At 39.4% G+C, this 15497-nt stretch overlaps 1 protein-coding gene across 4 annotated transcripts in view; it reads left to right on the forward strand.

The window, feature by feature from the left end:
• The first annotated feature begins 1494 nt into the window (after positions 1–1494).
• The window catches only part of gbf1 (golgi brefeldin A resistant guanine nucleotide exchange factor 1), a 62664-nt gene continuing 48661 nt past the window's right edge, over positions 1495–15497 (forward strand). For all 4 annotated transcript variants that reach the window (XM_028006688.1, XM_028006689.1, XM_028006690.1 and 1 more), the window contains exons 1-3: positions 1495–1795; positions 3676–3780; positions 3889–3955. In XM_028006688.1, coding sequence (XP_027862489.1) covers positions 3685–3780; positions 3889–3955 — 163 coding nt within the window. In that variant the 5' untranslated portion in view covers positions 1495–1795; positions 3676–3684. The remainder of the gene's footprint in view (positions 1796–3675; positions 3781–3888; positions 3956–15497) is intronic.

Consider the following 15497-nt stretch of genomic DNA (forward strand, 5'->3'; position numbering starts at 1 on the left):
AGACTTAAAATTATAATGGACAAAGGTTGTTTAGGGCTTCAGATTATGCAAAATTGACATTTCTGAGCTTTACATCGTTGTTACTCCTTCATCAAAAACATACCTGGAGCGTTGCTTGGATTCTGACATGCGGGTTTGAGAAATTCTTTAATCTCCCATGGCAACCATTTAACTGTGCTAATCTTCTGGTGCAACAGAGCGCCACATTCAAGGTCGAAGATCCTCCTCAGGGCTGCAGTTTCCAAGCTACCAAGCGTCTGCCTCACCAAGCATGCCTTCCCTCCGACTCCCCCACTCAGCTCCTTCAAACTAGTCTGCAGCAATTAGCAAACCCCTGATGAAACTTTGCATCTGCTGACCTCACGGTATGAACTACTTCTCAGTGCAACACTGGTAAAGACATTGCTAAAGGGTTAATAAAGGAGTGATGTTGTGATGCCTTCTTGAAGGTAGAGTGTCAGAAAGATCGAGAGTTCCTTAAAGAGCCAGAGGTCCAATTTCAAGGCTTCAAATTAAGGAATTAAATTTATTTTAAGTCATATTTGATACAGCATCTTTATAACAACTGAAGGTAGATAGTTACTTGATTATCCTACCAAAATGGCAATATCTGGGTGGAAAACACATAATATTGCCCTATAAAACTACAAAGTGTCTAAAACTCATTTTTACACTGCTAGCTTAACTCGTGATACTGATCATTGTGATGCTCAATATACTCTGTGCCAGATTGTAACAAAAGATAATTCTCATCTGCAGTTGTTATTCTGGAAGAATACAAGAGATCAGTTTGCTGAAGTATAAATTGTATAAATGAAAAACCACATTCTGGAAAAAAAAAGTTGCCCCACCTTTGATCTGGCCAAGAAATTGCCACCAGACCTTACCCTATCCATATAAGACTTTTAAAGTGGTGTCAATTTTATTTTTCTTATAGTCTGGTAAAGAAGGCAAAGGTCAAAAAGCTTCCTGATGATTTATTTATTCAAAGAGAAAAAAAAGGGTGGTATCCGAAGAAAGAAATCTTGCAGGAATAAAGGCAAAGCAAACACTCTAATCATAATAGAGAAAAACAGCCTAAGTGAAACACATGATTGTATTTATGCCAAGCATTGAAATTTGACCGCTAAATGAATGACATAAATGACATAAATGACATTCCACAGACTTAGAACGGGATTATGTTCTGCACGCATCCAGAGCGAAGACGCAGGCCGGGCTTTCGTCATAAGGCAGGTGCAACCTAACATGCTCCCGTACTTATTATCCTGTCCCGCCCTTGTCATATTGGAATGCTTTACAAAAAGTAAAATAAAATAAAATAACTAGACCTATTCGATTCATTACAGGATATCATAAGTATAACTGAATTCTAATCACTGAACTGGAGCCAAATTTATTGCATCTCGAAAACACATGTGACGCTTGCGCGTTATGATTCGTTTAAACGTCAATCAAACACGTTTCACGTCATGTTAGGTTAGCGACGCACAGCATTTCCACGTCAGTGTGTTTACCAAAGCCGGGCTAACAGCTACAGGAAGTGATTTCAGCTGTTCATCTATGGACTGTTTTTGGGGGGAATGATTGATGATGCACTAATGACAGAGATCCCGCCATCACACGGTGGAATGTCTGAGTATTGTGGTTGGTCTGTTTCTGACAGTGAGCTGAACTTTGGTCTCCTTGATTCACTGTTGTCCGACTAGCCCGTTTAGCTTGTCGGTAAAAAAAAAAAAGGCAGCACCAGCTCCGCCAGGACTCCTTGTTTGAATCAGCAGCCTCACGAAGGAAGGTAATTTAATGTCTTTAATGTTCTAAGCAGGGCAAATATGTGTACGTCCAGCGGAGGTTCACTTAAAAAAAAAATAACCGGGACGTATTTGGAGCAAATCAGAGAGTCACGACTAGCACAAGCTAATGAAGCTAAGTGCTAGCTGCCACATCAACTGTTAATTATTTGTCAACTGGTTAACTCATGACGCCCTTTAGCTTGTTGGTAGAAGCTGAAATGTATATTCTTGTGCTTCTATTGAAACATCAGAATATGCCACAAGTAAATGATATCTGGTAATTCAACAATTAGCACGGTTTTACAATGACATAAACGTTTCTGAATATTAGCTGCTCAAAAGCTAAACTGTTGGGTTAATGTTGTTTAACTTGCCTCGGAATATCATCCAGAGTCTTGTGGATTACTATTCCAGACCTGCTGGGTTGTCGGATTTGTTTGTCTGCCTGTTTATTTTTCAGCCAGTCATACATCATTACATGAAAGCAAAACATCTGGACTGGTCATCCAACACATTGGAAGGAAATCTGTTTCTGTCACCGATTGAAAAATAAAAAGATTGAATCAAAAAAAGAAGAAGAAATGAGACATTGTTTCATCATAACTTAATATCTCATGCTTTTAAACTTTTACTCCTAAAAGTTTATGAAGCATATTTATATTTCGACAGTGTATCTAAAAATAACTTGAATTTACTGATGGAAAAAAAACCCTTAGATGTAATTCAGATTCATTTCAATTAATGATGGGCAGAGGTCAAATGTCACTGCAACATACAAATAAAGGCCATATGTAGAGCAAAGGTTCCCCCCAGTAGGTTATAAGCCTGGCAGGTCGCCAGGCTTTACTTACCTTCCCTACATCAGGCTAAGCATTAATTTATATATTTTTTTTAATGTTAGCATTTTTAAGATTGTGTAGTTGGTGTTCAGATATTAATCTTACTATAACACATAATTATCAAGTGATATTTTCAAGTTTCCTGTCATTTTCTGTCATTGAGGCTTAAATACTAAACTTGTTGACTTAATCTTCATTATCTCTAATTTTCTTTCTTCCTCTTATGACAAATTACAATAGCAGTTGTGATCCAAACCTTTTCTGTGTTGTTCACACATCCATATTTCTATACTTTCCAAAAATACTACTCCAAATATGCTGCACACTTTGCTTCAGATCTAGGTATATGCATTTCATCCTAAACAGATTGAGGAATAAACTAAGACAATCCATAGAAACTGTACATTGATCAGAACAGTAGGTGGCCCTGCTAATTAATCTTTTGACTGCAAATGTAGGATTGTTTAAAAAGCTCTTCCGGGTTTCCCCCAGAAAACTTGCTAAGCCTGGTGATTGGGACGCTGGGGCAGTCATTTATCCAGCAGCCTCCGTGTTTTTGAGTGTAAAAATGTTTAAATGACAGGAAACATGAAAATATCACATGATAATTATGTGTTATTGGAAGATTAATACCTAAACATCAACTATAAAGTCTTTTTTTAAAAAAAGCAAACATTTTAAAAAGACTTAGATAAATAAGTAATGATTAGCCTGGTGGGGACATAAGTAAATACACTGAGTGAAACCCTGATGACTTTGTGAAAAATTGCATTAATGTGTACACTAACAAAATGAGTTTTAACTAAAAACTGGTGTTACAAAAACCCTTAAATGCTCCAAAGGCAGTGAAAGTGTAAAATGACTTTGTGAACAAATTTCTGTGCTCTGTACTATATGATATAGGTTAGAAATCCCGTGGAGATTATTATTGGGAACAATGTCTAATAACTGTCAACGTGAAACCAGAATAAGTTGTTTTCCGCCCTTGTTTAAATTTTTAAAGCTCTAAACTGAATTGCTTTGTGTTATTCAACTCTTACTAGAGAAGCAGCATGGTGGACAAAAACATCTACATTGTCCAAGGCGAAATAACCACAGTTGTTGGAGCTATTAAGAGAAACTCTCGATGGAATAACCATACTTCACTGGTACGTTCTAATTACTGAGTCGTCCATATTAAAGTTGAGTTTGCAAAGAAACGAGTGTTTAGAGCAGAACTGCTTCTCAGCAACCTCTAATTGCGTTTCTCTGGTCAGGATGAAGAACAAGACCCATTACTGAACAGCTTCGGCCATCTCAAGGAAATACTCAACAACATAAGAGGTAAGCTCAGTGTCATGAAGTTTCTGTGCAAGCCAATAGAGAAGTCGGGTTTGCCAGGTTGAAAGATAAAGCCTATGCTTTTAGGATCATCCAGTATATCCTCTGTTGTACTGCACTTGCGTGTTTCTTCTGGCTGGAAGTGATGGTAACACATCAGCGTTTTCCAGCCACACTGACTTGAATCTGTGAGGATCCACCGATAAATTGGTCAGCTGATAAATCTCATCTCATTTACGGATGCGCTCCTTTGTGTGTCTAGTATTGCCGTTTGAAAACGTTCGCTGTGGTCTGAAAAAGCCAAGCTGTGGCTCTTAGTTCTGGCCCTGCATGCCTTGGCCGTGAAAGTTGCGGCCAGGTCCCACAATGCTGTGGCCCCTGCGCGTACGAGATGTGGGCAATAAGATGTAACACATGGAGCTCGGTGGAAATGTATGGTCCTGCAGCTTGAGCCTTCCTCCAGGGAATGCCTGTTGCTCTCGGAGATGGACAGGCACTGCTGGCTGAGGAGGAATTCACCACACAACGTTAACCCTCCTTGTACCCTTTCTTTCTTTTTTTTTTTTTCCTTCTCTCTATCCCATACTTTTTCTTTCTCTAAAATCACAACAAAAAAAACCTAACATTCTTGTTGTTCCAACAATCACTGCATTATTTCACCAGGATGGAAGCCAAGTACTTTCTTTCGTTTAGAAAAAGTTTGTCATGGATGCTTGAGGGTCTTATTCCTACTTTAATCTCAGGTCCGAACAGTACATTGCCATTAGATGGTTTCTTAGGGCTGACTGGAGACAAATAGAGCTCAGATAACTGCAGCTCATGCAGAAATTTTGCTATAAACTCTTTCTGTTATATGTTTTGCTGTGGCTTTAAGCACAGAAATGGCCCAGCTGTCCACATTCTGTTAGTTTTAACCAAGATCTTTGCTCTCTCTAACAACAAAAAACAGCCAGCAAAAGAAATATGTTGTTGCAAGTTTTTTTTTTTTTTCTTCTTCTGCCCTTATTTTTGCGTGTTCCATTCTCACTATAACATACTCCACATCTTTAACGGGGTTCAGTGGCACTTCTGCTCTGTTGAAATCTCTGATTGACAGGAGCATGTGCTATGGAGGTGGAGAGTGTTGCAGCTGGAAGTATATCATCTGCAATTTTAGTTGGGTAAATATAGCAGGGAGTCTTGTCAAGAAGGGAGATAAATTGTTCTGGGAAAGGAAGTGTTGTCCCTCCTTTCTCAAAGCAGGAAAAAAAAAAGTTTCTCTCAACTCCTGGAAAATATAAGATCTTTTCTCATCTCTCCAACAATGGCAGCACAGTTGGAAATGGGGCAGTCGTTCACCATGTGTTACCATGCTTCAGCTCTTCCTTCTTTCCTTCCAAAAAGTCAGTACAATGAAGTTCAGGCCTTGTCATTTTATACGTGGAATTTATTTTTTGTCTTTTTTTTAATTTATTTTTTTAAACCTTTGCTTTTCAGTGAGTTTATTTCCATGTTTGAAGTAAGGGAATTGAACCCAACGATATAGGCATTCAGTAGACAATACTAACAACTTTTTTATTTATCAGTTCACAGTTTCAGTCCAGCATCAACTTGCAGTTTTGCACAAAAAAACCTCAGTCAAATTTGTCATAACAAGAATGTTTGAGGCTTTCTATGCCAGCAGTGTATCCAGTAACAGCCATGTTACAGTGTTAGCATTCCCTAAAGCATTAAGATGTTCTGGTAAAGTTAGTTAAAAAAAAGGAAGTTATTTATTTGCTAATACAGTAGATGTGTCTATCTGCTACTTTTTCAACATGACAATGAGATGGGAAAATAATCTGAGAAGTGGTGGAGCTCTTTGTGTGATGGTGTGGAAACAATAACCTCGTCTTGGATGTGAAGAAAACAAAAGAGATGATTGTAGAGTTCAGTAGAAACAAGATTAGACAGAACATTATTTCCATCATGGAAGAAGGAGTGGAGGTGGTTGAGGAATTTAAATACCTCAGTGTTCATCTGGACAACAGACTGGACTGGAGAAGCAAAAGTAAAGGCGTCTGTAAGAAGGGACAGAGCAGGATGTACTTATTGAGTAAGCTAAGATCCTTCAAGGTTTGTAGCAAGATGCTGCAGATCTTCTATGAGTCTGTTGTTGTGTCGTCGCTTCTGCCGTCTTCTGTTGGGGCAGCGGCGTCAGAGCCAGGGACCTGAGAAGGCTCAACAAACCGGTAAGGGAGGCTGGTTTTGTTCTGGGGCCGACTGTGGAACCTGTAGAAATGATGATTCAAAGAAGGATTCTTCATAAAATCAAGAAGATTATGGACAACCCTGACCATCCTCTTCATGAGAGTGGAGATCCTTCCTGCCAAAAGCCATCACCATCTACAGTAACGCTTTGAAGAATTTGATGCAGTGATGTAGCTGTGACTGCTTGCCAGGAGGCCAACGCTTGGAGGCACTGACGCTGTGCTTGGTTCACGGTCAATGCATGGCGCCAAGCAACAACGGTTTGACTTGCAGGACAGAGTGGCGGCTGTTCAATCAAATTGGCACATTGTCAGGCGGAGAAACTTCACACTCTTTCCACTTAAACATACACTCCAACGTGAGGTGTATTCTTTTACCCACATGTTCAAAGCCTTAGATGCATTCAAATATCCTGCAGAACATGATTGTGTCCTGAGTACACATTTTGCATTGCAATAGAAATATTGCTGAAGATTTTTAAACTTTCTTGAGTTGTGTAATTAGCCTGCATGTGCACACATACGTGCACAAGCTCAAAATTTCATATGCATGAATTATGCTGCCTCAGCAGACAAGTTTCATAGAAAATGAATAGACGGGGAGTGACATTGAGTCCTTGAAGTTGCTGCTTTACAAGCCATAAAACATTTTGAATGTAACTACCTGGAATCTGTATGGCTGGATGAATTGAGGTCAAATTTATTTATATATCACTTTTTCAAAACAACTCAAGCCACATAAAGTGTATTACAAGGACAACAACTAAAGGTTATCAGGTAGAAGAGATGCAGATTCAAAGACCAAACTTTTGACTGCCAGAAAAAAAAAAAAAACAGCTTAAAAGGCTGTTAAACTAACAGACAGCTGGAATGGTGATACAACAATCACTTAATAAAGGGAAAGCCACAACATTCCAGGTTTTACTAAATCAAGATGGAGGTTGCTCTATAAGGTAATTGTGTAATTTAATTTTATTCACTCATTAACCAATATTTTTACAACTGAAGACTTCCCTTACTGCATTAAACAGCAATGCACCAATATGAAAAATTTTGACTAATAGATTTTTGAGCTATATTTCTCTACCTTTTTTTACACTGTGGAACAAAAATGACCACACAGCTGGCATTGCTTTTCTTCTTTATACAACCCATAATCGTCCACTGCAGTACCTTCTGCAGGAGCCTATTAGACGGAGACTCACCGCAGCAGAAGTCCACACCTGTTCACACAGTGTTTAAGATGGTAATGGTCAGTGTTGGAAGCACACATGAGAAAGACGGAAGTAAAGACAGAGTCATTTTTATTGCACTAATATTGTCGCCACAATATTTATCAGTATTACTGCAATGGCACGACTTGTTAATACCGTAAAAGGGTCACATTACCTGCATAGTGATACAGTTTCTATTTCTGGAGATTCTACCAAACTCACTTTCTATTGCCCTACTTAAGTTTTCCATGTGTAGAGGTTGTTGTTGAGTCAGCAAAGTATTTTTTAAAAATGTTTTTCCACATACAGAATGAGGCATGAAATATATTTTGTAAACTGATTTTATCATGTGATCTGTTTGAGCATCTTTGGCAGAAGGATAATATCTCTTTCTTTGACCTCTTTTATAACTACCAATACTTTCAGTTACGGATGTCTGTAATGTGATTCGATGAGCCATTCCCAAAGCTGACTAATGGCCCCTCTGTATATGCCCCTTTATTTTTTCCTTTTGCTATAGTTCAGATAACAACATGTTGTGTAGAGCTGCTTTTCATTAATTCATCTTTTTTTTTTCTGTCTTTCCCCCCAGTTTCATCTCTTTATGCAGTAGCCACTGAGCCTTATCGGTTCAAATCTTCAAGTCTTTCCTTCTCCTTTCTAGTCAACCCCCTCTGCTGCTGCGAAGGTCAGATTTTGACAAGTCTGCAGAAGACACGGTCTCCTCCTAAATCCCTTCATTTTTATTCATAGAGATACAGATTTAGAGGACTTTGCAGCCCCCCAGACACATAGCCAGAGTGGGATTTTGACTGACAGCTCCCTTTTTTTTTTTTTTTTCTCAGCTGAAACCAACAAAATTTACAAGCACACCTCTAATTGACTTGAATCACTAGCACCACACCAGAGGCAGATAACAGAGAGTTGTATTCTGTTGTACTCCAAATATTGAAGAATATTATTTTATTACCTGCAGCTGACATTTGCTACATTCCTTTTCTAGTTCTTCCAAAGTAGAACTGGATAAACAGCTGTTTGGTTAATTCAGGTTATTTATACAATGCCGATTCACAACAGTGTCGTCTCAAGGAACTTTCAAAAAAAAAAAAATCATACATCCTAGTTATGAACAGTGCTGTTAAGTTCAGTGCATCCAAGTTGGTTAAAAAAAACTTTTCTGACTAAGAAAACCCAGCAGATGGCATTGAATCATTGACTTGCAGCATTCACTCATCCTGGAACAGCAGATAGTGACAATTGCTTGCGATGTTGTTGACTTTACAACAATCCCACACACTGAGCACGCTTGAGGTAAAACTCCCCTTTAACGGGAAGAAACTTCTAGCAGAACCAGAACCTGGCTCAGTGCAAGCATCCGTCTGCCACAACCAACTGTGGGTTTTAGAAGACAGAGTTGGTACTTTCGCCTTTAACTCAAAATGAGACCATTCCAAAAACACGTGCAGTTGTGACCAGCATAATGTGTCTCAGTAATATGATGGTATTTTTTTCACTAATGCTACACGGTAGCATTAGCTTGTTCATTTCAAGACGGCACAAACTTTAGCTTGAATTTAGCTAGACGTGCGATCATGTCCGCCTCCTCTGGCTGCCGCTGTTCATAAGCACGTTTTGCACATAGGGCCACCTTTTTCCTCGACATGTCCTTGTCTTGTTATGGTAGCCGAAGTATTCCCATATAGAGGATGTTATTCTTTTAGAATAAGTCACTTTGGGGGGACTTGCCTGAACATGCAAAGTTAGTAGCTATACATGGGTGTGTGGGGAGGAGGTGTTGTTATACTGCTGCTGCACAAATGCTGAGATTTGACCTCCACTTTGTCTCTGACCAGACAGAAAAAAATGCTCATACCGCAGGGACGGTATGACGGAAAAATTTTCATATTTCGGTGTACCTTCAAACCAGTAACCCACGCATGCCTAGTCTCCACAAGAGTGGTCTATTTATTTGCTTTGACCACTGTCGGGGGGGATGGAGGCGGTGATTCTTGCTTCTTATCTAAACTAGATATTCAAGACCATTACTATCTATAAATGCTACCATCATGTCAGTCATAAAGAGAGATCGTGCACATGCCGTTTCTATTTGTTTCTTGTCAAGGTCAAGTGTGTGTATTTCTGTATTGTGTCAATCCACAGCTGTGGTCAGACTGGGACTGGCGGACCCCAGGGGGTTTCGGCCAAGCACTTGGCATCTGGTTGTAGCTGTTCGCCCATTCCTTTAGCCGTCATTCCCTTGCGTCCTGCTCCGTGCCACCTGATCTTTGCTCATATATCATTCCCAATTGGAGCAGGACAAGGCAGCTGGCCAATGTTGAGGAGAAAGAACCATAATTCATGTCGCTTAGCCACTTATTCAAAATTGTTTACTCTCGATTCCATTCTGAGATGGGAGAATCTGCCTCATTGTAATGCTCGGCATGTCTACTTTGAGGACTCTGTATGTCGGCTTTGAGCTGGAGATCACATGTTAGATTCTCATTCCTGTCAGTGTTATTTAAAGGACATAAAAGACCACAAACCTAACAGGCGCTTTTCTCCCTAATGTCTAATAAGAAGGACTTTAGTATTGATGTTTTAGCAATATATGCTTTTATTACGAGTTAAAACAAGTATACTAAGGTGTAGTGGATTTTTATTTTATGATTTTGTTTTTATTATCAAACAGCTTCAATTTTCCATTTCCTTAGATGCAGAATTTGCTTTTTTTTTTTACAGTGCATACATTTTGTAAGGTTTCTTTAACTGTGGTGGGGGTACAGTTTAATTGTTCCTGGGTGGATCACCAATAAGTTCAAATTCTTATTGAATTACAATTTGAAAATTTGATTAGACTGTAATAGTCGACAGCAAACTAAGGTCAGAACCAAGAAACACTTATTTTCTAAAAGACACTTGTATCTAAAAAAAACAATACATTTATTTTAAAATAAGACATGTTTTTCATTCCACACTGAATTTGCTTTCAAATAATTATAGTTGCTTTCTGGCTTTCGTGCCACACCAGTATGATAGTCACAAGGCTATTCTTTAAATTTTTCCCAATGAAGCTGCTTTATTTTTGACATATCAGGGTAACACTCTAAAAGGTGTACTGTTGTCAGGGGATTACGAGAGCCAGAGATCTTGGGGTGTTCTTCCTTTTAAAGGGCTTGGGTCTTTGAATTCAATTTTAGTCAAACACTACAATTCTGCAACACTTCATTCCCTGGGGTATTTAACAATTATGTAATCTTCAAACCTTGCTCATCTAAGTAACTTTACCTAAAAATCACACTTTTCATTAAAGCGGAGCTTAGGCCTGTCGCGATAAACGATAAATCAATTAATCGTACGATAAATTAAAACTACCGACATCATTTTAATTATCGGCATTATCGTCTCTTCCGGCCTTTTCCTCTTTCTGTTAATGACACTGAATGAAAAAGGCTCAACTCCGGTGCTCTCCACTGACTCGTCCTTCCTCATTTCCTTAGTGTAAAGCCCAGCGCACACGACACGATCTTAGATCTGTCAGCCGATTGTCGGCCCATTTTCAAAACCTGAGAGATCACACATTAGCCGACAGAAATCCTAGATATAACGGTTCGATCGGGTTCGTTCCTGCCATGTGGTGTCCAACAATGGGCACAAAATAATGGCTACAAGTTCAGTGAACTAATTTTAAAACCAGGCATTAATCAATGCTTTACTACAATCTACCTGCAATGCATGTGGCTAGTGTCAGCATAAAGTCCTGACTGAATGAAAATCATTAGAACCTATTTACGTCACGTTAACGAAGAACAGCTGAAAAGTTACCGGTTTCGCTCCAACTCCTCCCCTTGTCATTTCTATATTCTTTGCATGTTGAATAAACATTAATGTTGTTTCCACGTATCATCTCCAATGTCCGCTGGACTTCGGGTTGCGCCGTGTCAGCTGTTTGGGATTCCCCTCCGTAACTTCCCCCCAGAAAACACGGAGGAGAATCCGCGCTTTCTGATTGGCTGCATGTCACATTCAACAGGCTGAGTTAAGATCCCAGTCGGGAAAACCCCTGATTTAGATCGGAGCGGCATCGATGATCTACCATAACACACCACACAATCTTAGAAAGACCAACGTTGTAAGATTGTTGTAAGGGGAAAAATAGGAGCAAAAAATCTCGTAGTGTGAACTATTGCTTCAGGTAGTCGATGTGCCCATCTTCTCTATTTAAATTTAATTATTATTGAAGGGCAACACAATATACACACTTCATAATCTACCCTCTTTTGGTTGAATGCAGTATTTATTTACACTTTGGCTTTATGTTGTTTAGTTTTTTTTCCAGTACATTTTTTATTAATAGAGACTGAGAATCCATTTTATTTTTATTTTTGGTTGTTTTGTTTATTTTGTTTACCAGTTCCAGTGTTTAGTGTTCTTTTGAAAATAAAGTGTATCTAACTTTGGCAAGAAATCGCATGCGTTATTACATCATTTTCAGTGTAAAAAGGTCTTCAAACAATATTATCGTTTATCGCAATAATTATTGAGACAATTAATCGTTCAGCAAAATTTGCTATCGTGACAGGCCTAGCGGAGCTGCATCATGCTGCAGTAGTGAGTAATGATGGGAGATTCATGCATGAGGCAGGTATTTTTTTCAATTTTTTTCTCCAAAGAGTTTTTGTGGCGCTGGTGGCTCGTATTTTTTTTATTTTGCGACAGTAGGCAGACAGGAAAGAGGGCGAGGAGAAGGGGGAGGACATGCGGCAAAGGTCGGCGGGACCGGGAGTCGAACCCGCAACGTCCGCGTCGAGGACTAAGGCCTCCAAACGTGGGGCGTGCTAAACCCCTGCGCCACCACAGCACACCCCATGAGGCAGGTATTTTACAGCATTTGGCCAAGCAGTTGTCCCCCTCCTCAGACTGGGTGCCATCTAGTGCTAGTTAGTAGCTATAAATCTGGTCAGTTAACAGGTCCCTAACCGGGGACTGACAGGCGCGGCTTAAGTCCAGTGTGAAGAGGGGATGCAAGTGTTGTCCTGTTTCAGAGGCTCTAAACAATGTGCTGAGTGGATGAAGAGTCTGAGCAGAGGGCTATTAATCATCCTGGTTGGGGTGTGTGTATTCAGTTGGAGGCAGGGCGGGACGGGGCCGATTTCAGGCGCTGAGAGAGCTTAGAGGTTTGATGCAAGAGAGGTTTGAAGGTTCCACGGGGGATTTGGATGTGCTGACAGGAAGCCTGGATAAACATGAACACAACACACCGGCCCTTATAAACCCAAAGACCGAAAGGAGAATAGGTGGAGGTCAGCCTGGGCAATCCTTGTACATAAAACAAACGCTTACATTTATACCAACTCGGTTTAGTCAAAGCTTTGATTTTCTCTGCACTAGATTCATCCAAAAACAAACAACAAAATTACAGCTTATTTTGTTGGGTGGTTTCTTATAAAACCTGCATCTTTGTTCTATAAAATATATATAAGTTTTTTTTTTTCTCATCATAGTTACATGATTTAGGAGAGTAGTAAGTGTAATGGGCTTGACACACGGGGAGCGACTAACGACAGCAAAAGGCAAAGGGTTTCTGCCACTTGGGGTGAAGCCGACATACGCGATGGCGACAGAAGCTGAAGATTTTTAAACTTTCTTGAGTTGTGTAATTAGCCTTCATGTGCACATATGCATGCACAAGCTCAAAATTTCACATGCGTGAATTATGCTGCCTCAGCAGACAGGTTTCATAGAAAATGAATAGACGGGGAGTGACATTGAGTCCTTGAAGTTGCTGCTTTACAAGCCATAAGACATTTTGAATGTAACTACCTGGAATCTGTATGGCTGGATGAATTGAGGTCAAATGTATTTATATATCACTTTTTCAAAACAACTCAAGCCACATAAAATGTATTACAAGGACAACAACTAAAGGTTATCATGTAGAAGAGATGCAGATTCAAAGACCAAACTTTTGACTGCCAGAAAAAAAACAGCTTAAAAGGCTGTTAAACTAACAAAGACAGCTGGAATGGTGATACAACAATCACTTAATAAAGGGAAAGCCACAACATTCCAGGCTTTACTAAATCAAGATGGAGGTTGCTCTATATGGCAATTGTGTAATTTAATTTTATTCACTCATTAACCAATATTTTTTACAACTGAAAGACTTTCCTTACTGCATTAAACAGCAATGCACCAATATGAAAAATTTTGACTAATAGATTTTTGAGCTATATTTCTCTACCTTTTTTTACACTGTGGAACAAAAATGACCACACAGCTGGCATTGCTTTTCTTCTTTATACAACCCATAATCGTCCACTGCAGTACCTTCTGCAGCTGTGTTTCCATGCGTAAAATTCCTTGAACTGATTAAAATGTTTTCGGAATAAATAATTTTACATGGACGCAAAATTAAATAATCCAATCATAACTTTTTGTTTTGTTAGGGGCCGTACAGTGGCGCAGTTGGTAGCACTGTTGCCTTGCAGCAAGAAGGTCCTGGGTTTGAATCCCAGCCCGGGTCTTTCTGGTATGCTCGGATTGTTAGTTGAAGCTTCTTTAATTATAATGCATCGGAAATAACCAAACCACACCAACAGCATGAACAATGAAAGACAGACTTCTTAAATAAAGGTAGAACTAAATTGGGAGAAACGCAACAAACATGTTACCATTGTTTCCTCCTACAAATTAAAACAAACAGAACATATTTTAATTTAATTTCAATAAGTGCCCAAAACTTTACACAGAAAACACCTCAATGTTAAAAAAATCCGTATCTATTCTAACTAATAAAACTGTGTTCAGGTACATTTTTGGAATATTGATATTGTGTACAGTAATAACAGGATAATAGTACCTTTTAAATGTCTATCAATCACCCCTCTCAAAGTCTGCTGTTTGTTTTTGAAGCGTTTACTTACTGCATTTTATTTCGTTGGATGTTTTTATCCTTTCTTTCCATGAGAGGTCCTGTATTAAAAAAAAAAAAATAAAGCAAACAAAGACGATGTACTTACCATACTTTAGATCTTTCAGTCTAGTGTTGCTTTAATTACTCCCCGTGGAGTTTGGATCATCAATAAAACGGTAGGCTTTAGGGGAGTGTGGAATGCATCAACACCCTTGGATGCTGAAACGAGTCTTCCATAGTGGTCAGCTCTAAAACAGGCTCATGGCTGGCATGTGGTGACATGTTGACTGGCTAAAAAGCATTTTCAAGATTGACTATCCAGTTGGTATTGACAATTTCTAAAGGTGACAGGTGTAGGTTTTCATTGTGTAAATTGGGGGGTCTCTAATTTTAAACCACAGGGAGGAGATGACCATTTGAATTCATTGAGATTGTTGTTGCGCAACACCCCCCCCCTCCTTTCTGTCTCTACTCTCTCACTCTCGTACTTCCTCTTCTGAGAGGGGAGATGTGCTACCAGCTCTCCGTCTAACGGGTACGTTGAGTTTCCTAAATCTGCTGGGATTTACCCTGTCCAGAACTGAAGTAAACTCTGTTTAAGCTGGTTTCGAGAAACGATTCGCCTGGTTATCTGACGGCCTACATCCAGGTGTCCCACCCTTCTTCCCCCTGTGAATTAGCCAGACTGAGCAGCCTACAGCCAACTAGTTTCACAGAGCACACCTGTTAACGGTCGCTCGTTCTCTATTTTGCAACTTGCATTTGTTATTGAACCAGGTAGGTTTTAGTGACTCGGGCGAGTCCCAAGGATGAGGTTTTAAATATGGGCTACCAGCAACCTAAAAACATTTTCCACCTCTTCCTCTCCAGAATCAAACATCACAGCTATTTTACAACCATCAAAGAACTTTAAGGTGACTCATTAACTGAATGTCCACAACATCTTTAGATTTTCTTTATGCTAAATATTTTATTAGTAAGGCATTTTTGCAAGGGTCAGTACAGCTTAATTCAGTAGCAGAAATAATCAAATAAGTAAAATCAATCATCTAGTCTATCTTTCCCTACTGCTGATACTGAGAACTAAAAAAGGGAACCTTTGAGAGAGACGGACGGAGTTTGGCGCCTCGAACCCCAGACCTGGCACGATGATGAAGAAGGTGTTGCAACAGGAGGAAGATGTTGATCGA

The sequence above is a fragment of the Xiphophorus couchianus genome, chromosome 22, assembly GCF_001444195.1.
Source record: "Xiphophorus couchianus chromosome 22, X_couchianus-1.0, whole genome shotgun sequence".
NCBI classification, from domain to species: Eukaryota; Metazoa; Chordata; class Actinopteri; order Cyprinodontiformes; family Poeciliidae; genus Xiphophorus; species Xiphophorus couchianus.